This window comes from Paramisgurnus dabryanus, chromosome 4 (assembly GCF_030506205.2).
Source record: "Paramisgurnus dabryanus chromosome 4, PD_genome_1.1, whole genome shotgun sequence".
Lineage (NCBI taxonomy): Eukaryota > Metazoa > Chordata > Actinopteri > Cypriniformes > Cobitidae > Paramisgurnus > Paramisgurnus dabryanus.
The window spans coordinates 33322207-33348784 of NC_133340.1; the positions used below are offsets into that span (position 1 = coordinate 33322207).

A 26578-nucleotide genomic window follows, 5' to 3' on the forward strand; every position below is an offset into this window, starting at 1 on the left:
CATATATTTATTTTAACATTATGCTCGCTTTCAAACTAAATGCCATATGCATATGTTGTATTACAAATATAATAATGAATCATGCAAATTAGCTACAATTAACATATACTTCAGCTGGACCTATCACATGTGCACAATGAGCATACTGTGTTTGTGTTGTGCGTGAACAATTAATAATATCATAACAATGGTCAAGTGTAATGGAAACTGAAGTGTGGCTCACTTTTTTTTATTGCAGCACATCAATGAAGTATTTGAATACTCTATTTGCATAAATAAGTGTTTGCTCGCTTTTATTATACATGTTGTAGTTTATCAAATTGAATTGAATCAACATGAATTTTGTCATTGATAATATTATATAATTGTTTGGATAAAAAGTAAATATTTTATGCAATGATAAACAGGCAAAGTTTTTTTACAAATGGATAAGAGCCTTAGATGCAGAACATTCTCTTTGTGTCATTAGCACAAATCTCATCTAAATGTTGGTCTGACATCCACAACCCATATTAGGTTGATCAATATCCATTCATTCACTTTTAAGAATTTTGCTGCCATCTATTGGTCACCCATAGAAACACACAGTAGAGACAGCTACAGCTGTAAGTAGTACAGCTTATTTTAGTGGTTTCCAGAAAGTTATATAGATGCCATTTGAGACCAGTGTTTTCCTTCTTTGGCTGGATCACAAATTCACAATAATACTAAATCGAACTATTGCGCCATAGTTGCCACAATCTGGACATTTTGTTGTAGATTATTTATCTTGTTTTATTAATTGTTGCTTTTTAGATATTCATAAGAATAATATTATATGATTAGAACAGATATAAAACTATTAATGGCTTTTTACGTAAGTGTGCGTAAAAAGGTGCTTACGCACAACATGCAACCACTTAGGCCCTCAAAAATGAAAGTTCCTAAAAGTTTATTTTAAATGTTTCAAACGACCTTTATCATCCACAAAAACTTTGGGTTTCACAAAACGGTTTTTGTTTGGAAAAAAATGATCACAGATTATGATAAGGTAAGAAAGAAATGAATGGTGACCGCTGGGCTACAGCAATTCAGGACCAAGGACAGCACCATGGTCTCATTTTGTATTTTTTACTACCGAATGAATTAAAAGTTTGGTTTAAAACTGTTTGGTTAATACACGTTTGGTCAAAGTATAATATAAATGATTCATGTACGTTATCAAACGTGCATGTCTTATAAATTAGTACGTTTACCGTTCCATTGAAGAAATGACGGTATGAAAATGGATGCCATGTAAAATATGCATACATTTTTATCTTTAATCCTACCTGTTACTATACCTCAGCAAACCCACAAAAACGACGTGAATCTAGAGGAGCATCATTTGTACTGCATCACTAAAGTAGGCTTAGGCAGGCGCAGAATGATGACGACCCATCTGACTAGACAGCAATCTGTCCAATGAGCGCGCCGAACTTCGATTTTGGAAATAGTTGTGGGTGTCCATTTCAGTGATAAAATCTGAATCTCAGGTTACAATGTATCGATACAGATATAGCTGACAGTCAAGACGAGATCGACATCGATCGATAACGCGAACCACCGACCAATCCGTGCTGCATGGAGCTAAACTGCATCCTATTTTTGCTTTGGAATTGAAAACAATAACATTGCATTTGCTCTTCATGGCTTCACGATGCACAGGCCCGCAAATACTGACAAAAATGGTTCAGAAAGGCGATGAAATTGTTGATGGAGACCTAATCTGAATATGCAATACAAGACAGCACACCACTCATTCAGCATTACATGACATGGATAAATATAAGTCGTCGGAACGCTGTATTTCTACCGTGTTGAAACGCACAAATGCATCTTGCATGCTTCCTTTATAAGCTAAGAAAATGGCACTGATTTTAATTGGAGGCTCGTAATTAATCGCACCTGTTTTGGGAATACCGCTGGCGTTGCACGCGTCCTGCGCAATGGCCGCGCCGAGGCGAATTCAACTGACCGCACTTTCCAGCAACGCACACTTCCCTCTTCCCTCCATTCCTCCTGTTTCTGATGAGCAACATGACAAACTGGGTTTACCGGTTCCCGCGTCTGGACCGAAACCATGTCCACCAGCTGCCACGAGACTGGAGTTAAAACTGTTCGAGCCGGACGAGCAGCGCTGCCCGGAGTTCATCTACCCGGATCTGATTAACTCCAAGGTATACATTTATTCAGACGCTTTTAACTAAAGAAACCCATTACCTGCTGAATTTATGTACTTGTGACCTTTGACAGTACACTATTGAAAATTAAGGTGTTGGAAGGGTTCTTGTGATGCTACAAAGAACCGTTCTTGGTTACCCAACTGGACCTTACCTTTTGATAATCTGTTAAACCTCTTTCCACTACAAAGAAACGTTATGCGTCAGAAAGCCCAATATAGGACCTTATAGGAACCTTTTGAGGAGTACACTTGTTACTGTCTTGTTTTTGTATGTTTTAAGGAAACAACCGAGAATAAATCACAGACGTTAGATGAGGCGGTGGAAGATAGAGAGAGAGATGAACTGGAGGCACTTGCAAGAAAGTTTGAAGAGAAATATGTAAGTATAACCTTGACCTTCCTATCTGTGTGCCAAAAGGTCGGATGATTTAGGGCAATATGGGGTACTGCGTTAAAGGGACAGGTCACCCAAAAATGAAAATTCTGTCATAATTTTCTCACTCTCATGTTGTTACAAACCTGTATAAATGTATTTGTTCTGATGAACACAAAGGAAGATATTTGGAGGAATGTTTGTAACCAAACCGTTTGTGAGCCCCATTCACTTCCATAGTAGGAAAAAGAATACTATGGAAGTAAATGGGGCTCATTAACTGTTTGATTACAAACATTCCTCAACATATCTTCCTTTGTGTTCAACTATCCCTTTAAAATGTTATCTTATACTGTAAGGTTTTATTTGTTAGTCTAAAGTATTGTGCTGAGAAAATATGGTTAAATTGAACAGTCAGAAGTGCAGATAAATGCAGATGTCTTTATGTACACTGTACTTTGAACTATAAATGTGGCCTTTCTTTATGAAGTTTGCATGTTTTCCCCGTGTCAGTGTGGTTGTACTCCGGTTTCCTCTCACAATGCAGGTTTGGTGAATTAATTATGTCAATTTGCATTCTCATCAATGGGTGTATAAACAAGCTTTCCATTGATGTATGGTTTGTTAGGATAGGACAATATTTAACCAAGATAGGTAGGTGCATATCCACATTTATTTATTTTTTAGGGTGAAGCTTGCAAAAAGAAAAAAGACCGATTCCAGGACCTGGTGGACATAGGTTTTGGTTACGACGAAAATGATTCATTCATCGATAACTCGGAGGCTGTGAGTGCCATTCAGATTCTTCTGTCACAGAAAATAAATGTTAGATTATTTTTTTCATTATAGATCCAAGTTTAACCCATCTTGTTTATTTACTGACACGCCAAAGTACGATGAGCTGGTTCCAGCTTCTCTCACCACCAAATATGGCGGTTTCTACATCAACTCTGGAACTCTGCAGTTCCGCCCAGCCTCTGATGTGGGCGAGGAGATTGAGACAAGTGAATTTGAGGACAATGTCAAGCCCAAGGTGCGTAATACCGTACTTTCTGGACTATAAACCGCGTCATTAAGATGAAATAACATATATAAGTCACAGTCGACTATATGTCTCGTTTATTTAAAAAATTATTTCACAAAATCCAAGCCGAAGAAGAGACATTTAATCTGGAAAGGCAAGTTATTCAACTAAACAATACCAGGCTGAATAGATGTCTGTACGAATATATTATTAGTTATTTAAACGATAAACCATAGCATACAGAACTTACCTGGAAGGTTGAATAGGTTAAATTAACCGAACAAGCCAACTAGCGTGAAGTTTGCATACTCGTCATTCCACATTACAGAATCCATTAAATTACAGAAGCAGCATATGGCGGACTCTTGCAGCTGTAGACGGTAATGTTGTCTCTTGCCTCATAAATGTCCAAATTAATTCATACTGACCTACAAGGCGCTCCTGAGAATAAGACGCTGCACCGGCCAGGTTACGGAAAAAAAACGCGACGTGTAGACCGAAAAATACGGTAATCACTTTTGAGGGCAGTAAGATCTTAAAGCCACAATATGTAGTTTTTCACCACTAGAGGTCACTGTATTCATGAGTATGTCCAGAACTGTTCATTTGTGGTAGACGTGCAGACGTGTCTCATTTCGTCATTTGATCCAAATCTTCCCATAGAAACGGAAGTTTAAGCATGGAAAAGACAAGAAGATTGGTAAGAAAAAGAGAGATGACATGCTGGAAGTGAACGAAGAAGAGGATGTTAGGAAGAGGTAATCTATCTTTATCTCTAGCCCTTTTCACACAGACATTATGGAAAATACACAAAAAATGCATTCGGGATTTGTCCGGGATCGTTTGATTTTTGGTTAATTCACACTGCCAATGATTTTCTGGAATCTGTGTGTGCTTTCACACGGATCCTGTAAAGTCATGTGACGTGTTTAAAGACCTGCACTTGGAAAGTTTTATCTACAGCGTTTTATCCACAATTTGCCTATTGTCGGTTATTTCTCATTCCAGAAACCACACGTGCATTTTTGTTTATGATAAGACTATAAAGAAGCGCGTGACGTGCCGTTCTAGTATGCTGGTGAATGATCAGCTTCATAGTGGATATCTGACAAGCTCCCTGATCTCTGCTTCAGTCCAGTTGCAGACATTTCTCATCGTGATTGTTAATGTGCATTTAAAACCCCCGTTTTAAAGAGCTGAACGATATATCGTGTTGCAATAATGCGCATACATTTTTGTTTATTATAAGCACATATAAGCGCATGACGCCCTACTCTTTTATGCTGCTGAATGAATGATCTTCGCTTCAGCGCGAATCGTGACAAGCTCCCTGAAATCTACTTCAGTCCAGTTTGCAGACATTTTTCGTCTCGTATTTTTCTTACAGTAACGCTTCTTTTACAAATGTAGAGATTTAGATGTTTCATTGGGTTCTCCTCCTTTGCATTTATTCTGCTGCTTTCTCAGCGCCCAGCGAGACGAGCCACCAGAGAAGATCAAGAAGAAAAGCAAGAAGCCTCTGAGTATCGATAAGATGCTGAAGAAGTTCCATAAGGAAAAGCTTCAGCAACTCCAGATGCTCGATACTCGAGAGAGAGAGTCCATCATGCAAACCGAGGTTCACGAAACGCCTTTATCAGCTGATCCTCTTCTCACACTCATTGGTTCTGCCAGTGCGGATGAACTCCTACAAGCGGTGAAGGCAGCTGAGCAAGACTTTGACTTAGACGGGCTCCTGGGGGAACCGCCGAACATCTGCTCTCCGAGCCATGAGGAAAAGGAAGAGGTACTGCCGGTCATCACGAAGCCTCCCGCTTCGCTTCCCGAAGGTTTACCTTTGACGCTGGAGCAACGCATTCAAGAACTCACTCAGGTAATGTTCTCGAGCTCAACTGGTAGTTTCAAGGGCATCTATTATACCTATTTTTACAAGATGTAGGTGTGCCCAAATAGTGTCTGTGATGTTTCCGCACAAAATACCCCACAGATCATTTATTATTTAGGTGGGAGCAAAAATGTGCTCCTCACTCCCTTGCCAAAAATGACAAAAAGATCTGATTCCTGTGAACACTATCTGAGACAATACTATCTTACTATTGAGATATGACAGACAGCGCACAACTTGCTGAGGGCAGAAACTGTGGTAATGTAGTACTGTCAGTCAGTGGCCGTGGGTGGGGCTTTATCAGTGTGATGTCACATTAACAAGATAATCAAAACTGCATGACTAATAAGGCTGCTTTGGTTTAATGCAGGATTAATAAAGGAGTGGGTGGATTTTTTTCATTGTAGGGTGGTGCTGTTCACACACTGTCAATGCACATTTATGTCCTGATTTTGCGTAATAGGTGCCCTTTAAGGTTTTGTGGGTTCAAACCCTTTTGATGATAAAATGTTTCTTTACTTCTTTACACTCTAAGCTTTGTTATTGCAATTATTGTACACGACTTACTGTTCTTAATTTTGTTCTGTAGGCTATCATGAATGTTGAAGGACAAAATAAGATTGAGATCTTGTCTTCTGAGCTCAACAGTGTTTTACTAGAGTAAGTATTTTTTTTATATCCTACTCAGTGCAAAAACATCTGTATCTAAAACGCTCAGAGTTCTCAATCTTTCCTTTTGTGGTCAGCGTGGAAGTGAGCGCTAAACAGCTTACCGGCAAAGTACGCTCCAGGATTTTCTCCTACTTGGCATCACAGCTGTCTTGCAGCAAAGGAACGCTGGTTAAAAGAGCGAAAAAGCTATACAATCTACAACAGGTTTGTGACTCAAAGGTCCCGTTCTTCCTGTGTTTTTTAAGCTTTGATTGTGTTTACAGTGTTTAATGTAACGTGTTCATGTTTTACATGTAAAAAACGCTGTATTTTTTACACAATTGACTTATCTCTATACCACTGTTTTCACTGTCCTAAAACGGGCTGATGTCTTACTTGTTATATGAAGTCCCTCCTTCAGAAATACCTAATGACTTCTGATTGTGTAGTTTGTTGCGATTCGGTATTAGCTTAGCTGGCGACTGACATATTCCTGCGGGTGGAGTTTAGTCAAAAAACTGTTCTACTGACATCACTAAAGCAGGAAGTAGAGGGCTGTAGTCCAAACCGGCCATTCGCTTTGAACCGGCCATAGGCTTTGAAGGCGAATTCTGTTTAAGAAAATATATCGCCTGGCAGTGAACTTTGAGCTTTATCATTTTACAGGTATTATTTATGCTATTATAGGAACAGTATACACCAACTAGGAAGAACAGGACCTTTAAATATTTGGGATCACGTTGACTTGACAACCACCAACTTTTATAAGAACTGTGCAAATACTTGGCAACCACTCATACAACACCTTAGCATTGTGGTGGCAGCTTCTCCACTGACATCTGCCTCTTATTTAATAACCTAGTTTATTCACGTTTCAATAAAACTATGATTTACCTTGGTACAACCCTAATATGCTTGTTGTGTATCTTGCTAGGATGAACAGATGAAGGAGCTCCTGCAAAAGCTGGAAAATGCGGTTGCCAGATCGATGCCTGAACAAATCGCCCGTTTCCAGAACCACTGCCAAGCTCATTCTGAAGCCAGAGCTGCAAAGTAATTCACATTTAGTGATTGCAAGAATGCTGGAAAATACCCTTTATTTGTTAAGCCTTTTTAAAAAATGTGACACTGGACCACAAAACCAGTCGCACTGGTATATTTGTAGCCAATGTATGGGTCAAAATTATCATATTTTTTTAAATTTTCTAAAAATCATTAGGATATTAACTGTAAAGATCATGTTCAATGAAGATATTTTGTACATTTCCTACATAAATATATCTCTTCTCAGTATTTAGATGTTTGCACCCTCAGATTCCAGATTTTTATATCTGCCAAATCAATGGAAATCTTATTTAACTTTCAGATGATGTATAAATCTATATTTAAAAAAAATTATGACTTGTTTTGTGGAAACACACACGTGAAAACCGTTTTGGTTGTGTTTTAAGGCTCGAGGCTGAGAAGGAGCGAGAGCAACGTGCGGTCGATGGCTCTGATGAGGAAGAAGAGGAGAGGAGTGGAAAACGGGTGTTCGGACCTCGAAAGAGATTTAGGTGGAATGAAGAAATCAGGTGGGGTTTCCTTATATACTACTTTAATAAATCTATCCTTTCTGCTAAACATTAATACCTACCAGTGAATAATTTAATATTGTATAAGAATCAGCTGAACATCTTTAGTCTTATAATGCATCATTATGATTATCATTATCAAGTATTTTAAATACATCTTGTAATGCTTTGATCAGTCAAATCTCACCGTGTCATTTTAATTTCAGGGAGTTGCTCTGTGAGATTGTTACTTTGAAGATGATTATGTATGACCTGGAATCACCAGCATGTTCCAGTTTGGAGGAGTATCTCAAAACGTTCCTGGAGGGGGATGTTAAACCCCTTTGGCCTAGAGGATGGATGCAGTCCAGGTATACAAACAAAAAACGAATTGGGTAATCTGTCACAATTATCCCTTTTGTTTTGGATGTAAAACTTTAAAATAATTTAATAACGTTCCCAATAGGATTCTGCTTATAGAAACCCGAAAAACACACGGTCACATTACTGGTGTGGTGTAAGTATGATTCTAGATCTTGATACTAGATCTTCCAGTTATTCAGATCTTTCTAAAAGTCCACTGTTTTGCTTAAAGGTGCAGTGTGTAAATTTTAGTAGAAAATCTTTTGCAATATAATATAGATAACTATGTTTTCAGTGGTGTATAAAGACTTTAAACGGTGAACAATTCTGTTTTTATTACTTTATTTACATACACCACAGGTTCCCTTACATGGAAGTCGCCATCTTGCGCCACCATGTTTCTGCAGTAGCCCCAACTTCACCCCAGATGTCGCTAAAATCTACACACAGCACCATTAAGTTTAATATTAATCTAAGTGTAAAACTAAAATCACTATTCTGTATATTTGGCAGAGCAAGGAAGAAACCAATTGGCACAACGAAACTTAAAAAGGTACATTTTACAAACTTACAAACAAGCTTTATAAAAATTATTTAGGGGCGATTCACACATCGCGTCTTTTGCGCGCTCAAGTTCATTATTTCAAATGTAGGCGCGCGGTATGCGCTCGTTTTTCCAGGTGCGTCCGCACGGCATCGAGTTAAAAACATCTCAACTTTTCAGAATGCCGCAAGCGCACTGCAGGTCATGTGACCAGAACCAACCGACGGTCGCGTTTTCCACGCGGTTTTAGATGCGAAATGTGAACCGCCCCTTATAGTTCTGGGTTGGACCTATGTCGTAGCAATGCCGTAGGCTAGTGCGCACCTCTCCAAAAAAACGATTTTACGCAAGCCACAATTACTTTGGTGGGTCTGCTAGAAACCCTCCCTCAGGCCAAAATTTGCATTGCATTTCCTGATACGCATTTCTGCTTGTGACGATAAACAACAAGTCAATTTGGTCCATAGTTGAGAAGGAATATTTGACTCAAGCTTCAACAAAAGTTGCTGTCTGCTTGCATATATTACTGCTGATGCATTTTTAACATCGTACATTAGTGATGCTCGGGTAGTCTCAGAACCCGCAGGCCCCGCCTATTTTCATTTACATTACAAATGCCTAGTATGTCTATTTAATAGGTGGGTGATTCTCACGAAACCATTGAAACACCACGGCACTAATGATTTTAGCTATAAAATGTGTAATATAGTAATATTAAAAAGCATCAGAATTAACACAATACTGTGTTCTACCTTGCACAATGTGTGATTTCAACATAAGAATTTATAATTTGTCAATTTTCTGCTGAAATTCTCATTACCGCAATGTGTCCGGCTTTGTTTGAACATGCGTTATGTTGTAATTTAATCAAATTAACACAAAAATATTTAGAAAAAAAATAAATGGATGTTTTGCTAGACTACTTTAGATGACAGAAAAAATATTTACTGAATATTCATGTATAATAATAATGAAGAAAAATTAGGAAAATGATGTGTCCATGCCTGATGTTCTCATCCTCCGCAACACTTTTTGAGAACAGTTTAAGCGCACATACAGAATTTTAATAAAGTTTGATTTTGAGTGACCAAGCACATGGACCAGTTACTTCAAGATGGCTACCAGGTAAGATCATTTTTTTTACAGTTAATTTGAAATATTGTCTTGTCAGAATGCTTACACGACATTTTGATTATCATTACCGCAACAGATGCTTATTAAATGTTGATTTAATTAATAGAAGCATAATACTTTGATTTTAAATGCATGTGCAGAATCTCCAAATTATGTTCTTTCAGGTTTGTCATGTCATTTTGAAAATATGTCAGTGTTGATGTTTTCTGACTGTTGCGGTAATGAGATTTTTTTAGGACTAATTTTTTTAAATTATGTTACAAAAAGTGTTAAATGATAAGTAAAAGTGTTTAAATTAATGTTCCCATTTACTCCAGACTTTGTTTTTCAATGTCTGGTGGGAAAAAAAGTAAATGTATGCAATTTTTACATTTTCATGCTTGACATTTTTAAAACCAAGTTTTCGTGAGAATCACCCAGGTGCAGGGCGGGTTGTAAAAATAGATACAGTGGTGTGGGGTGGGCTGGGGCAGGCCAAATAATTTCAGAAAAGCGGGACCCGCTGGTTGAACAAAAAATGACCCGCGCATCACTACGGTACATAACAAGCTGCTGCTTCTTTGGCTTTTGCCTTCGATTCTGCCTACTAGAAAGCTGCATTTGCGCTTTGACACATATTGTGACGCAGAAGTATAAATTAAAACTGACACGTAGAGGCTACGGCGTAGGTCCTACGTAAAAGTATCAATCGACTTACGTTTGGGTCAAATATGGACATTTCGTAGGTTAATTTAAACTTATATTTGGGTTTGTTCATATTTTACCCAATCATGGGTTGAAACAATCCAGTAATCTATTTCGCTACTGTGTGTTAGCATCAGTGTTGGGGAAAGTTACTTTTAAAAGTAATGCATTACAATATTAAGTTACTCCCCAAAAAAGTAACTAATTGCGTTACTTAGTTATTTTTCATGGAAAGTAATACTTGCGTTACTTTTGCGTTACTAACTCAAACTATTCCAGCTCAGGCGCGAACGCATAGTGCGCATAATTCTACGGGACTACGTTGCGTTTAATTCAGTACATAATTTTTTTTAAATAGAATTTATTAAACTGAAAAGTGACTTGCATTACTTTTTTTAAAAAGTAACTGAGATTAATTGTACATTTATAAAATAATGTGTTACTTTACTCGTTACTTCAGAAAAGTATTATTACATAATGCACGTTACTTGTAATGCGTTACACCCAACACTGGTTAGCATAATTGGCTATACATATTAAGGAAAAATGTCATTGAGCTTCTGAATTTCAACCTTTATCACAATGTTAACTGCACAGGCCAGTGCCGTCACCGAGGACAATAAGAACGGTCTGGATATTCAGTGTCCGCCAGCTTTGAAACGCAAGCGTTTGAGTGTCCCCGTGAGCACCCAGCATGAAGTTGCAGCCACGCTGAGCACCACCGCCAAAACTCCATCAAACACACAAACCAGCTTCTCCATTCATCCAGCTAATCAGACACACAGGGAAGGGCCAGTAGGTGGTAATCTCCCTGCTACTGTTAATACCAAGCCGGACGACCACCATAATGGAGTTGGATCGGTTCAGATGATGTGGAACAGAGTTGGTGTGGAATCGGATTCAAAGCGATTCCAGGCTGGAGAAAAGGCGACCCCGAAGCTGACGTTGGTGGCGCCCCCTGATGGTGCTCAGGGCCACTGCCCATCAGTGATGCAGGGTGTTGCCAGACTTCTTACTACCACCTCAATGGGTGATGCACCTGTATCCATGGCAGCAGTGAGTAGAAACGAGGCATTCCATATATGTTGTTCTATTAGACTAATTTATTATGAGTTATGGCGTCATACAAAATATTTGATTCTCATGCTAAAGCCTAAAAATTTAGTAAATCACCCAAACAAAATGACTAGCTGTGATTTCACAGACAGGGTCACTTATTATTCCCTTGGGTAGCTGTTTACAATGCCTTATCAAAAAAACGCATGAATGTTTGATATGATTTCATGTTAATGTTGTTATTTGGGTAAGGTAAGCGAGTCTTGTTTACTTAAAGTTTATATAACATTTTATAATATATTCTTTATTTGTATTTCAGGCTGCTGGTGAGGTCTCACGTGGGAATCCAGCTCTTCCCACACCTTCACTGTCCCTACTTCCATCCACGTACCCCACCACAGCACAGCATCAACAGGGCATCTTACCAAGCTTTGCGCCCTTGCATGCTCTCCCGTTTCCTGGACTAAGCCCTGGCACCAAGCTTCCTGGGCAACATCAAGGCTGCAAAGGTGCGGTTATACCCGGTCCAGCACCTGGAAACTTCCAGCATGGTCTCACACACGGTGAGCAGATAAAGAAGTGATAAGATACAGAAAGATAGTTGTTATCACAAAATGAACCCAGACAGTTTATGTTGCGATTAACTCATTCCCCGCCAGCCAAAATGCCTTCCAGGAAATTTTTCTCCTAAAACTATATAAACATACAAATATATCAAATGAAAGAACAGACCCTCTGCTTTCAAACAAACAAACAAACAAAACGGGGAGATACCGTTTCATCCTATCTATATTTTTTCTCTGCTTATAAACTCTTAAATATGGGTATTTATCTTTAAAAATATTTTTTTAGCAAAAAGCTAAAATAATTTAATCAAATTTTGTTAGAGATCAGGGGCCGTATTCACAAAGCATTTTATCTTACCACTAAGAGTACTCCTAAATCGCACTAAAAGATTTTAGCTAGGAGTTTTCTCTTAAAAGTTATTCACAATGCCTTTCAGACCTACTTTTAGTAAGGAAAAATGATAACTCCTAAACTAAGAGTGAGTCTTCGTTGCTACGGATGACGTCAATTCTCATGCACGAGCTGCCTCGCAATGACCACGGTGATTGGTTGTTAGATGACAGGGCTGTCATGCGTAACATAACACAGACGCATCAAATCATGGAATTACAACATCGAAATATGTCTGTGTCCTATACAAAATAATAATAGTAATGCCATCGAAATGCATATATTAAAGAAAAATTGTGAATGAAATTAAATTAAATCAAGGTAGCCTAATACCCAAATGAAAACCGCCAATTGCCTAATAATAAAAAACGACATTACATTAACACTTGCTTGATTAATTGACATCCTATTAGCCTAAATAGACTACTTAAAGCAAGGAAATGTTGCCCATATTGAAGAATCCTAATGTAGGCTAATAAATAAATGACGGTGGATTATGAACTCGCCAAAACGTAAAAGAAAGCCCAAATGGATGCAGGATCAGTTACTGCTGCTGTCCCAGTTGGTGCTGGAAAAAAGAAACGTAATAAAAGGGAAATTCGGCACTGAGATATCAAGCAAAACTAAGCGTGAGACATGCGAGACAATGATGCGCGGGTCAATGTACAAAACAACCGGCACCCGACCAACGTTTTCAACTAACCCGCCCGCAAGTCGGACCGCAAAAAATCCGCGGGTGACCTCAGGCATCCGCTCATTTCGGATCAACCCGCGCATTACTGATGAGAGAGGATTTGTTGCAGATCAATGCAGCATTCCCGCTTGTGTCGCGGACCCCGGACGACTGCGAGAGGCGGTGGTATGCATTACAATCGCAGTAGAGGATTGAGATTGCAGCCTTTAAACAGACTAGCATGGCAACAGGTATGCCTATAATATTAAATATTTAATTTCATTATTGTTTCATGTAATTCTAAAAAACTTCCTGCTTGCCATAAATGTAATGAATTATGAAACAAATGTTATAAACAATATGCTTACATTAAAGTGTGCTTTTAAGTATGTGCAATGCTTTTGAGTTGGTGAAACTGTCCATGTTAAGGAGGATCAGCACCTAAGACATTTTAAGATCCTTTGTGAATAGGTCTTAGTGAGTTAGGAGTCCTCTTGACTTCTTTTAAGCTGTCCCAGACTTAGGTGCTACTTTTAGGGCTAAAATGCTTTGTGAATTACTCTTAGTGAAAAAAATTAGGAGTCCTAAATTTAGGAGTGACACACCCAGTATTTTTAGGAGTTGCTCTTAAATTCGCCACTTAGGAGCTACTTTTAGCCTTAAAATTCTTTGTGAATACGGCCCCAGATTCAGAATGATTATCAAAACATACACAGAGTTTAAAATAAGTAAATAACATTTTTCTTCAACATTTTTTTCATAAATTGGGTAATCTAGTGACATCTAGTGAATAATCACGGTATTGCAGATAACAAAAATTCTTTAGAAACCCGTTTTTTATGCAAATGTTTTTTTTCTTAATTGAGGAGAGAACTCGTCAATGGCGGGGAAAGAGTTAACAACCGGTTGGATGTACATCATTCAACATTGGTTAAATTGATCAGTATCATTAATTACTGACTGTTTTCTGTATACTGGGTAAGGAGTTACACACTTTGGTATTTTTGCTTGCAGGGCCTTAATAAATTCATACACATTCATACACTTAGCAAGAATTAAACCCTGGTGTGATGTTTAAAGCACTTTACTCCATCTCTGTACTTAAACAATGGGTCACATTCACTAATAATTGCTTAAATAGTTGTGTATTTATGTGTGTAGAACAAGTTCGAAATGTCTTCCAATTTGTATACAGTTTATTTTGATCTTATCCTTGGTCTATTACTGATGAGTATTTCTAAATATCACATCTTTCTGTACAACTTTACTTTTTCTTGCTCTGCCTTTTTAATATGTGCTCATAGCAAAAACAAAATAAATATCGTTATTGTTTAAAACATTCACCATAAAGATTTTAGGCACATACATAGCTTCACACTGGCAGTGAATGGGACCCAATGTCATTCTGGTGTTGTTTTCTTCCTGCTTTTCTTTCCTCTTTCAGGTAACTCCATGCTGTGCTCAAGCACTCTTCATCTCGTGTCTGTCCCTGTTTCCTCTCCTGCTCTTCATTCTTTAACACCATGGCTGTTTGGTTTAGGTAACTTTTGAAAAACCCACAGGACATTTAAATCACACGCCTACACACACCTGTTCATTGTGCACGGCTTCAAATTTGTTTCTTTTGGCCTGCTGTTCTGTAGCTGAACGCGTAACACTAACCTATAGAAGTTTGATAATGCAAAGCAATGCATGTCAAGCCTTTATTTGTACTTGAGCAAAACCTATTTAAACTTAATCAATATCCTTACAATAGGGCCACCGATTGCTAGTCTGGAAATATTTGACTAGGAACTAGAAAGTGTACATTTATACGTCAACGTTTTTCTGTTTTGTTTTTGTGACATCGTCAAAACAATAATATGCATGTCAGGCAAGTAGATGATGTCACACTGAATCTATGCACATGACATCACTATTTTGACTCATTTGCACATGCAAATTATTATTTTCAAAAACTTGCACTTTGAAACCCATTTTCAAAATCTTGCGTTTTCAGCTAAAATGCATGAAACGTTTTTGTTTTTAGTTTGAAATCGTCATGTCAATGTACTGTAAATCAGACGCAATATTAAAGAAATTGTACGGTGGCCCTGAAGTGCAAACCACAACAACAAATTACTAAACAACAACAACAACAAATTAAAAAAACACTACAACAAATTAAAAAACACCACAACAAATTAAAAAACACCACAACAAATAAAAAAAACACCACAACAAATAAAAAACACTACAGCAAATTAAAAAACACTACAACAATTTAAAAAACACCGCAACATATTAAAAAACAACAACAAATTAAAAAACACTACAGCAAATTAAAAAACACTACAGCAAATTAAAAAACACTACAACAAAATAAAAAAACAAATACAAAATAAAAACACAACAGCAAGTTAAAAAACACTACAGCAAATTAAAAAACACAACTACAAATTAAAAAACACTACAACAAAATAAAAAACCATAACAAAATAAAAAACACAAAACCAAGTTAAAAAAACACTACAACAAAATAAAAAACACTACAACAAAATAAAAAACAACTACAAAATAAAAAACACAACAACAAATTAAAAACATAACTTCCGGTTCAAAAGCCGAACTGCAGTGTCGTCCAATTTGTAGTTGTGTTTTTAATTTGTTGTTGTGTTTTTTAATTTGTAGTTGTTTTTTATTTTGTTGTAGTGTTTTTTAATTTGTAGTTGTGTTTTTTTAATTTGCCGTAGTGTTTTTTAACCTGCTGTTGTGTTTTTTATTTTGTTGTGTTTTTTAATTTTCTGTAGTGGTTTTAAATTTGCTGTAGTGTTTTTTTGTTGTTGTTGTTTTTTTAATTTGTTGCAGTGTTTTTTAATTTGTTGTGGTGTTTTTTTAATTTTTTGTTGTTGTTTAGTAATTTGTTGTTGTGGTTTGCACTTCAGGGCCACCGTAAAAATTGTTATAGGAAATCATATTATTTAATGCTTTTCAGACAACTAATTACACTATCATAACTAACTGAGGAACTCTGATGCAAAACCCGCCAAACGCCACCTTCGTTAAAAACTGAGATAATGACTTTATCAATATTCTGTCGACACGTATTATACATTCATCCATTACCTTCGATTCAAATGAGCTTAATCCCCGTCTCAGGCCATTTAGAAATACCAATTTGTTGGCAGAATCCGCTTTGATTGTTCAGCGAACTCCTCCAATTGCACTGGAAGATGAATTGGATGGACGACCGTGTGCGCGAAAAGACGAAATGGATCACATTCAAACTTGTGTCCCTTGTGAGAACTTGGACCTGAATACAACCTGAATGTGGAAGTCTCACAGGGATCACAGCGCCCCCTAATGTGTGTGGTTCAGTTTCTTTATTTTTAGAATTTGACTTCCGTCATTTGTGATGTTTGTAGTTGCATTTCTTTCTTTTTTTACGTTATATTTTTTGGCCGTTTTTGCCTTTTATTTGAAAGTGATTAAGGAGAGGACAGGAAAGTATAGGGAGAGGGGGGTATGGGATCGGCAAATGACCACAAGCCGGGAATCGAACACCACATGTCGGAAGTTTACTGTCCAAAGAAGTGGATTTTTTTGGTAGTGGAGGTTTTTGCCAAAAAGTACTTTTGTAGCAAAAGACAAATTTATTAACACCTTCCCCGCCAGCGTTTAAAAAAAAGTGCCAGCATTTTTTTATGATTTTCACAAAAGTTTAATGCCTTGCAGAAAATGGTCTTCCTTAAATATATAAACATACAATATATCAAATGAAAGAACAGACTCTGCTTTTAAACAAAAAAAGCATTTCATCATACCTTCATTTGTTCTCTTTTTATCATCTCTCAAATATTCTTCAAAAATACAAAATTGAGCAAAAAGCTGAGCATTTTTGTGAATGACTTTTGATTGAGAACAGACTCAGAGCGATCATCAAAACACACTGACTTCTTACAGTTTTCCCTAAGGGGTTGCTTCCGGGTTTAAGTTGGGTAAGGGCGCCACCTGGTGGATAATAGCAGAAATATGGATTGCTGGAAAAACTCCTCAATCCTGGGGAAAGCGTTACATACCACTGAAATGACTAAAGTGACATTTGTGAAAAAAAATAAAGCATTTCAGTTACTGACTAATAACCTTTTAATTGCCATTAAAGTGAAATTACTGAAACTAAACAAGAAAAAAGCCTTAAAAATGCTCATGTCAGACACACTTAGAGGGTTTTGCATCTGAATTCCTCAATTATAGTTCATAACTAATTACACAATATGATGTCAACCATTTAATATAATTTTGTGATGTTTGTCAAGTCAATGTGAAATCATAATATTGAGTTTATACTTTTATACTAAAGAAAAAAGTTTTTCATCAAACAGTATTATTTTGCTTCACTTCTGAACTTTTATTTGTCAGCTGTGCTACGTAAAAGAAGTCACGTTTCATGTTGACTTTAACGTGTTGAGTAACAATGTGTTAAGGAATAGTTTTATGATTATTTTGAGAGCGAAAACAAAAAATGAAACGTTTGTTTTGGCACACAGATGGAAGCCAGATCCACGCAGATGGGCTCAACGCTCGCCGAAAACTACATTAATAGCCATTACAGTGAGATGGAAGACAAGAGTGACCTCAAGCAAAACTCATGAGTTTGTACAGCTGGAGCGCAGATGATTGAAATGGTGTGTCGAAGATTTACATTACAATTGACCGAGCAAATTGTGGCTACATCTATACCTTTAGTTTGGACACTTTAAGAATCAAAACTCCTAAAAAAGTGAGTAAGAAGAATGCACTGATCAAGCAAATTGTGAATGGTGTTTTTGTTTAAGATTATAATTTGATTCATGATCAGCCATGTGGCCTCAGTACAGGCCTTTGCACTTATTGAATGCACTCACTTTAGTGGCGGATACTTGACTAAATCTTCTCCTTTCCTATTTATGATGTTTTTCAAACTTTCTCTCTCTCTCTCGACCAGTTAACAACCATCATCCTAACCCATTTATGAAATGAAACTGGAACAATAGTAATTACAGATGAGGTGGGCCATCACCCTACAGTATTAACTACCTGTATTTGTGTCGCTGTGTACTATGTCAATGAGCTGTGAATGCATTGTACGTGGTAATGAATTGCAGAGACGGCTTTAGTTTATTTTTACCCGACTGTGGAATGGTATTAATGCCTCTGTGATCATCTCAGGGCTGTTTAAGTAATATGGCTGGGTTCTTATAAAGAAATGCTGCAAAATATGTATGAGAACATGCACTCGCTTTTGTTTTTGGACTCGCTCTAATCTAAAATGTGACTTTTGAAAATAATTATTTGAAATTATATATGGAAAAATAAAGTTTCCTAAAATATAAATGTATTTGTGTTGAAACTATTGATATTACAAATAGCAAAAACTGCATATATCAATCATATAAAAGTTCACAGACTGGTCCACACCTTATCAATAAGATCATTACTACAATCCAAGTGAAAAAATGCACTAAAATACACTTTACGTACACTTAAATGTACAATTTTGACACACCTAAAACCTCAGTTTAAATCATTTCTGTTGAGTCAACTCAATTCTACTCCAACAATGCTTTTTCTAACTTTAACGTATTTATTTTAATCGACATGCAGTAATAGTAACATCACTTCATGGGTTAATGCAACCCTGTACTGTGGATAAGCTAATAATAAATAAAAGTATGTTATTCAGAGTTTAATAGCTATATTTCTCAAAGTCAGTCTATTGTTCTCATGTACCCTGAGACTTGTGCTTGATTTCTGTCTCTCTTGCTATTGGCTCAGAAGTGGCCGTTATCAAAGTACACACTGATATCGCCTACAACAAAGGTTAATGCATACACACACACACCTTTTAACATTCACACATTCTCACAGACTCAAAGGTTAGCGCGTCTCAGCGTGTAAAGACGCCATGAAGGCATACAGTGTGCTGTGTTTGAGCATGTGTGTGTTTTTAATTGGAGCTCTGGAAGGAGATTCAACAGAAATCCAAGAGGATGACAACGTTCTGATCCTGACCAAAAACAACTTCAGACGAGCACTTAAACGGCATGAGCAGCTATTGGTGCACTTTTGTGAGTATATATACTTGGGTGTGTCTTTTATGAAGTTCCTGTCATAAATGTAGCAACGGTAAATGCAAGAGACTTAAAAGAACTGATGTGTGATGCTCCAAATGTGCCTGGTGGTTGATTTTAACATATAAAGATGTCCTTAAAGGGGTCATATTATGAGATTTTTTATAAGATGTAAAATAAGTCTGTGGTGTCCCTAGAGTGCGTATGCAAAGTTTTAGCTTAAAATACCCCACAAATAATTTATTATAACATGTTAAAACATGCCACTTTGTAGGTGAAACTTTCAATTTAAATTTTTTTCTCTTTGCACTAAATTGTAGTGCCTATGTAAAAAAAAAAAACATTTGAATATCCTAATTTTCACATGCTAAACGAGAATGGATAGAAGCAATTGGGACCCAATTATAGCACTTAAACATGAAAAAAGTCTGATTTATATGCTATGACCCCTTTAAATTAGCCCACCACAAATAATGGCAACAGTTAAGGTGGGACGAGCAAGGTAATTGGAAAGTTCCTGGTTCGATCCCCACATCTAAATGATCCATGTGCTGTCACAATTGTGCCCTTAAAGGCACCCAACATCAGGTTGCTCTTCATAATTAGTTGCTTTAGATAAAAGTGTCGGCTAAATGACTATTCACTCGCTAATGAAGACACATAAACACACAGCATGATGTTTCTCTAAGAATCAAGCATTGAAAAAGTAAAGCACGAGGTACGTTAAAGGCAGTGTCGCTTGCACATTTGAGACCAAATTGCTCTTGTTTGACGTGATGAAACTTTGTAAACTCTTTCTTGTACCTGTTGTAGATGCTCCTGTCTCTCGTGAGTCTCTTGGCTCGATTCTGGAGTTCAGAAAGGCAGCCGGTGTGCTGAAGGACACGCAGTCTTCTGTAAGGCTGGGAGGAATAGATGTCAATAAGGAAAAACAGCTCGCCGCAACGTTTAATGTCACGTCAGTGCCATCGCTGCGACTGTACCTGTCTGGAGATAAGAACAACCCGGTGTACTGTCCTGGTAATGTCCAAGCATTTCATTCATGTTGCTTATAGACTTTCTAGTAATTCAAATGATTTCTGCAAAAGGACTTGGATTCGGTTTCCATGAATGCACTGTGATGAATATTTTAAATGAAAATTATAAGATTCACTTAAAGGGGCCATGGCACAAGACTTTTTTTTAAGATGTCAAATAAATCTTTGGTTTCCCCAGAGCACATATGTGAAGTTTTAGCTCAAAATAACATATAAATAATTTATTATAACATGTTAAAATTGACACTTTGTAGGCGTGTGCAAAAATTTGGCGTTTTGGGTGTGTCCTTTAAAATGCAAATGAGCGGATGAAGTTCAAAAACTGGTCGCAATGATGGTGGTTTGTTGCAATTGAAACTCAATTGTGCTGTCAATTATTCTTACTATATATATTTTTCTCTGCACTAAATGGCAGTGCGATGGTTGGATAGTGCAGATTAAGGGGGCGGTATTATTATAATAAGAGCTCCTTATGACATCATAAGGAGAGCCAAATTTCAATGACCTATTTTTATGTGCTTGTAGAAAATGGTTTACCAAAACTAAGTTACTGGGTTGATCTTTTTCACATTTTCTAGGTTGAAAAAAGCACTGGGGACCCAATCATAGCACTTAAACATGGAAAACGTTTTTCATGCCATGGCCCCTTTAAACTAATTAAATTATGAGATTAGGAGCATCAAAGTTGATTTGATTTCACTTTAATTTCAATCTTTGACATGACCTTACCTCAGTCAATATTAAGAGATATCAAGGTAATATTTATTTGTGTTCTTTACATTATATAGGATGATTTTATGTAGAAAACCGTAAATAACAATACAAGTTATTATGGTTATATGATGTCATAATGTTTGTTGTGTGGCTCCGCCCTCAGATCTAAAGAGCTCCTCCTCCATCCTGACATGGCTTAAAAGAAGAGATGGGCCGAGTGCTGACATCATAAGTGATCTCACCCATCTGGAAAAGTTTATGGGTGAAGATGAACTTGTGGTTCTGGGATTATTTAAGGTGATATTTTTTGAAAATCAGTTCATTTGAATGCTTATTTTCAATGTCTTAGCCTGTATAGTAGCCCTTATATCACGTTTAATGTAAGGAAAAATGTATAGGCAGCCAGTTGTTATTGTAAAATAAGTAACGACAGTGTGATCAGGACCAGGATCTTGTATCACAATGAAGGGGCTTATGCCGCGATAACAACCGGCTGCCTTTACATTATCCCACTTATTTACCTCATAAGTAAAGTAAGGAACATTAAATATTGAAAATGCCGGTTTGTGAATCAGGTGTTTAAAAGAATTGATGTGCATTACAGGATCTTAAAGGTGATGTTGTGAAAGTGTTTTATGAAGTAGCGCTTCACATTCCTGACCTGCCGTTCGGAGTAACAGGAAGTCATGAGATCTCCAGCAAGTTTGACATAAGCACGGACACCGTTCTCCTCATCAGGAAGGTGAGAAACTGTCGACATGTGGAAAAATTAGAGGTTGCCTTTCTCTCCATTACCTGTCCTTTCCCGGGAATCTTAACAAGACAGAAAGACATAAAATGGTGTGAATGTCAAAAGTGTGCAAAATTATGGATATACTTCTACTGAATATTTTATTCATATAAATGAATCAATTTCTCATTAGAATAAACCTGACAAACAGCTTAAGATGGAAATCGGCACAACGAAGGAAGTTGTTGTTGAGTTTATCAGACACCATGAGATGGAACTTGTGACCGAGTATAATGGAATGGTAAGTGTACATACATACACTTTTATATATAATTATACACACAAATATATACACAAATGACATCATACACAAACTACCTTGTGTTTCTCTCCAGACAGCATCTAAGATCCTGAACTCTGTGGTGCTGAATCACTTGCTTTTGTTCATTAATAAGGTCGAGGGAGGGTTTGGGGAGATATATCGTGCGTTTGAGAACACTGCAGAGAAATTCAAAGGAAAGGTTAGTGATAAATATGTAAAGATTGGAAGAATAAAATTATACAGTAATGTGCAAAAGTCAAAGGCCACCATGCCACCGTCAGAATTGTTGTTTTTGAAATCATATAAAGATCATATATGATTATTTCTATCTCTCTTTTAAAAAAATACAACTAGAAAATAAATGGAAATTTGTATGCATTATAAAAACTAAATGAAATTTACACTTGAGCTATAGCAGGAACCTGCAGGTTCTCTTTAAACCTAACCCGTACAGCAGACGACTCACATTGTGTCCGCACCGGAGCTGACAACTTTGGCACAGATCTGGTCCGAAGTCGTCTGAAATAAAATCTAATTTCTATTTCTAATATGATGACTTCAGTCTCCTCAAAAGAGCCAGGGTCACAATAAATACAAATGTATACCTCGGGAAGCCATTTTGAAAAATTGTGGGGGGTTACATTTTGTGTACATTTTTCCTGTTTGTATTTACCCATTCCCCGCTAGCCTTTTTTTAAATATTGCCCGCCTGCTTGTTTTGTGATTTTTTTTGAAAGTTTTTTTATATATATATATATATATATATATATATATATATATATATATATATATATATATATATATATATATATATATATATATATATATATATATATATATATATATATATACGTACAAATATACCAAATGAAAGAACAGCCCCTCTGCTTTCAAACAAACAAAACGTTTCATCCTGTCTTTATTTTTTCTCTGTTTATAAACTCTTAAATATGGGTATTTTTCTTCAAAAGTGAAAGATTTTGAGCAAAAACTTGAAATAATAGAATTTTTGTGAAGTAATTTTTTAGAGCTCAGATTCAGAACGATTATTAAAACATACACGGAGTGTAAAATTAATTTTTAAAAAATTGCTTCAGTTTTTTATAAATAAGAGCGGCATCTAGTGGATAATCGCGGTGTTACAGAATACCATAAAAACTAATCAGGAACACATTTTTTTCAGGCAAATGTTTATTGACGAGATAACTTGTCAATGGCGGGGAATGAGTTAAATAAAGAGATTGAAAAATAAAAACTTTGCCAAAACAACAAAACTGGTGGTGGCCTAAGATTTTTGCACAGTACTGTTTAGACGGTCTCATCGGACGCACGTGCAGAGACGCAATACGCATCTGGTTATAAAATTACTTCCGGTTACAGTTTTTTAATGGTCTGACTAGTTGCTAAACTGAACTCTTGAACAAATACCTCATTGAAAATAACAATTGGTTTCCTAGGTAATCTATGTGTTGTTTAGTTTGCTTGTTATATAAATAAACTACGTTTAAATTTCTTTGTTGTTATTTATTCTTAGCGGAGTTAACCGGAAGTTACGTGTTGACCACGAAAGCCGCTTGTTTATGTTGTTACTGCTGAAACTGTCTATATTCTCACTTAAAAGACTAACTTTGTTATTAGGTTCTGTTTGTGATGGTTGATGTAAACGAGACACGAAATGGGCGCATAATGGAGTATTTTCGCGTGAGGGTGGAAGAGGCGCCTCTGGTCCGTATGGTTAATTTATCAGATAACGTTCAATACCACCTGCCCTCCGATCAGTTTGATGAACCCAATCTTACAACGTTCTGTCTGAGTTACCTGGAGGGAAAAGCTAAGGTTAGTCTCTACATAGTCTATTTGTGTGTTCTGGTTTACTCCTAACAGAGCACAACATGATTTATAGTAATATACAAATAGAAAAAATTATATTATAACATATGTGACCCAGTCTTAAGTTATTCTTTTACCATTTAAAATCACCTTATTTAATGTAAAGAACATTCTGTAAAATATAAGCTTGATATCTTTAATATTGACTGAGTATGGTCATGTCAATTTTTTAAATCAATGACTGAAATCAAACTTAATCTCAAAATCAGTTTATGAGACTTTAGCCTAAATTCACAGACTGGGTCACTTATGTCTTTAAGTCTTAGGTTTAATAATTCTGTTAAATGTAATTATCTTGTGTATATATATTGTCTGCATGTGTGTAGCCAAAGCTGCAAAGTGAACCAATTCCTGAAAACTGGGACAAACAGCCAGTGAAAGAACTGGTTGGGATGAACTTTGAAAAAGTGGCCTTCAACCATGACAAAAATGTCATTATCTTGTTCTGTACGTACTTCAAAAGAATAGTTTTTAAGTATATCACATGTCTAAATCATAATATTTCTGCATTTTTGCTTACTATATTAGCATAATACAATATGCACACTTTTAATAAAAGCAGTATAAATGTTTGACAGATGCCCCCTGGGATCCAGAGAGTCGTGCTGCGTTTCCATTGTGGGAGGAGCTTGCAAAACTCTTCAGTGATGTAGATGATATTGTAGTCGCCAAGATTGACATCACTGCCAATGATGTAAAAATTCATCTAAGAGAAAAATATCCATCGATACAATTTTTTCCTGCAGTTTATTCAGAGAGGGTAAGAAACTGATATCATATCTCAACTGAAATGTTTACATTGCTTTGGGGCGGTTTCCCGGACAGGGATTAGTTTAAGCCAGGACTAGACCTTAGATAAATTAGGAAATATAACTAGTTTCAACAAACATGCATTACTAAAAACATTACTTGTGTGCATTTTGAGGCAAAACAAAGGGCACTGATCTATTTTCAGATATGTCAGTGCAAGTGGTTTTCAGTTTGGACAGCTCTTACATTTATTTTAGTCTAGGACTAGTCTAATCCCTGTCCGGGAAACCCCCCCAATGTTACGTGTTATATTTTCTATTGTTATAATAAATTAATATGAATTCTAATGGTTTCCATTATAAATATCATTATGAACCATTAGCTATTTACCATTAAAACCATTACACGCAAGCTGAAGCAGTGCTCAAATTACGGGGGGCTGGGGTGGTCCTGGACCTCGTACAGAATAAGCATTGAGGGACCCCCTATAGAGCACAAAAATATAAATTAGGGGGCGTAACCTGGTTTTTATTAAAATAAAAAAACTGCATGAATTTAAAATTCTCATGCTGCGCTGCCACAAAGTGATAATGTCCATTATTTGTCCCAATTTCGAAATATACTATTCCAAAAGATTTCTGCAATGAAATAAATGTAAACTCTCAAGGGCTTAGCTAGGGGACCCGTAATCTTTGACATAATTTGAACGCTGTGTGCAAGGTAAAAATAAAGTATACTTAAAGGAGACAGAGAATGAAAAACCATTTTTACCTTGTCTTTGTTGAATAATGGTAGTCTACCCGCATTCACGAACATACAAAAAGTTCTAGACATGCTAAACATCTCAGTCTCATAGAAATTCCAGAAAACGTCCCAATCTGAAAAACTGATGCTTATGACATCACAGGCATCTCACTGCCCCTCCACTTTAAAATAATTGGCTACATTTTTTGAGTGGCAGCAAAGTCAGCCAATCAGTAATGACATTGCAAGTTAAGCCAGTAGGGGGAACCAAATAGGTGCAAAACCACTTGTTTAAAATCCCCCACCCTAATAGAGCGATCTGAGAGAGGTTTTTAGGAAGCTTCTAAGGCATTACAGACCCAAACAACAAAAAATTTGTCTACATGTCACATCACAGAACAAAGATAAATACCCCGTTCAATCATTCTATGTCACCTTTAAATACAAGTACAATTTTAGTACATTGTTATTTTTGTAATAAGTAATAAGTTTACTTTGTGTTAGGTTCTACACTTTAAATTAGTATATTTGTAGTGTATAAGTATACTAAATACCAAAAAAAAAAAAAATTTATTGATTAATAAGTACAAAATCAATTAAAATACATTTACTTAGTGTACTTAAATACAGTGTTTAGTGCATTTTTTCACCTGGGATAGTTCCTTTATAATATAAAAGATTTTTCCATTAAAACGAATACAATTCGCAATGTAACCTTTAAATCTATGAAAATTTCTGTGATGCTTTTAATTTTTTTTTAGTGTTTTTGTGAGAAATAATGTGCTTTTAAGTGCACTATTTCTGTATTTCTTTTTAATAATAGTTGTATTATAAATATGTGAAAGGTGGTGTCTTATTCTGGCAAATGGAAGTTGAAGGCTATAATTAAATTTATGGAAAAGGAAATGAAAAAGGCCAAAAAGGAAAGAGTCAAGGTAATGTCCACCCTCTCTCACATCATTGCACACATGAATATTATACAGTGCTGTGTTTACATTTTTATGTTTGTGTATTTTCCACAGGAGGAGGAATGGAGAAAGCAACATCTTAATCATCAGAATGCTGCAGAGAAAGATGAACTTTAAATCATCCACTATTTCATTTTTTATCATTTGTTAGTTTTTGAAATAAAACTTGAAACTTGATATAAAGTTGGTTAATGTGCTCTGTACATTAAACTGATATTCTTTAAAACACCTTAA

General features: G+C 36.4%; 2 protein-coding genes across 4 annotated transcripts; both read left to right on the forward strand.

The window, feature by feature from the left end:
- The first annotated feature begins 1008 nt into the window (after positions 1–1008).
- Positions 1009–17985, forward strand: ubn1 (ubinuclein 1). Of its 3 annotated transcripts, none has more exons than XM_065254250.2 (17): positions 1009–2198; positions 2484–2582; positions 3264–3362; positions 3469–3609; positions 4264–4358; positions 5068–5473; positions 6075–6145; positions 6232–6361; positions 7071–7189; positions 7588–7710; positions 7917–8060; positions 8156–8206; positions 8566–8605; positions 11012–11470; positions 11790–11979; positions 14545–14640; positions 17627–17985. In XM_065254250.2, exons 1-17 carry the CDS (start codon positions 1968–1970, stop codon positions 17677–17679), a joined length of 2547 nt encoding a protein of 848 aa, XP_065110322.1. In that variant the 5' UTR covers positions 1009–1967; the 3' UTR covers positions 17680–17985. The 3 variants fall into 3 exon arrangements, with proteins under 3 accessions (XP_065110322.1, XP_065110323.1, XP_065110321.1); XM_065254249.2 differs by having other exon boundaries at positions 1016–2198; positions 11790–12033; XM_065254251.2 differs by lacking the exon at positions 14545–14640 and having other exon boundaries at positions 1012–2198; positions 11790–12033.
- A 144-nt stretch (positions 17986–18129) lies between these two features.
- LOC135735735 (protein disulfide-isomerase) lies at positions 18130–26578 on the forward strand. The gene is made up of 11 exons (XM_065254252.1): positions 18130–19186; positions 20003–20209; positions 21104–21237; positions 21545–21682; positions 21864–21971; positions 22066–22191; positions 23631–23828; positions 24209–24329; positions 24461–24642; positions 26222–26311; positions 26399–26578. Exons 1-11 carry the CDS (start codon positions 19024–19026, stop codon positions 26459–26461), a joined length of 1530 nt encoding a protein of 509 aa, XP_065110324.1. The 5' UTR covers positions 18130–19023; the 3' UTR covers positions 26462–26578.

Bases quoted from the DNA above. Each gene is read 5' to 3' on its own strand.
- ubn1 (XM_065254249.2), top strand. From the start codon at position 1,968: ATGGCCGCGCCGAGGCGAATTCAACTGACCGCACTTTCCAGCAACGCA. The intron at 3,610-4,263 runs GTGCGTAATACC...ATCTTCCCATAG, and splicing joins AGGACAATGTCAAGCCCAAG to AAACGGAAGTTTAAGCATGG. The intron at 14,641-17,626 runs GTAACTTTTGAA...TTTGGCACACAG, and splicing joins ACCATGGCTGTTTGGTTTAG to ATGGAAGCCAGATCCACGCA.
- LOC135735735 (XM_065254252.1), top strand. From the start codon at position 19,024: ATGAAGGCATACAGTGTGCTGTGTTTGAGCATGTGTGTGTTTTTAATT. The intron at 19,187-20,002 runs GTGAGTATATAT...TACCTGTTGTAG, and splicing joins GCAGCTATTGGTGCACTTTT to ATGCTCCTGTCTCTCGTGAG. The intron at 20,210-21,103 runs GTAATGTCCAAG...CTCCGCCCTCAG, and splicing joins CAACCCGGTGTACTGTCCTG to ATCTAAAGAGCTCCTCCTCC.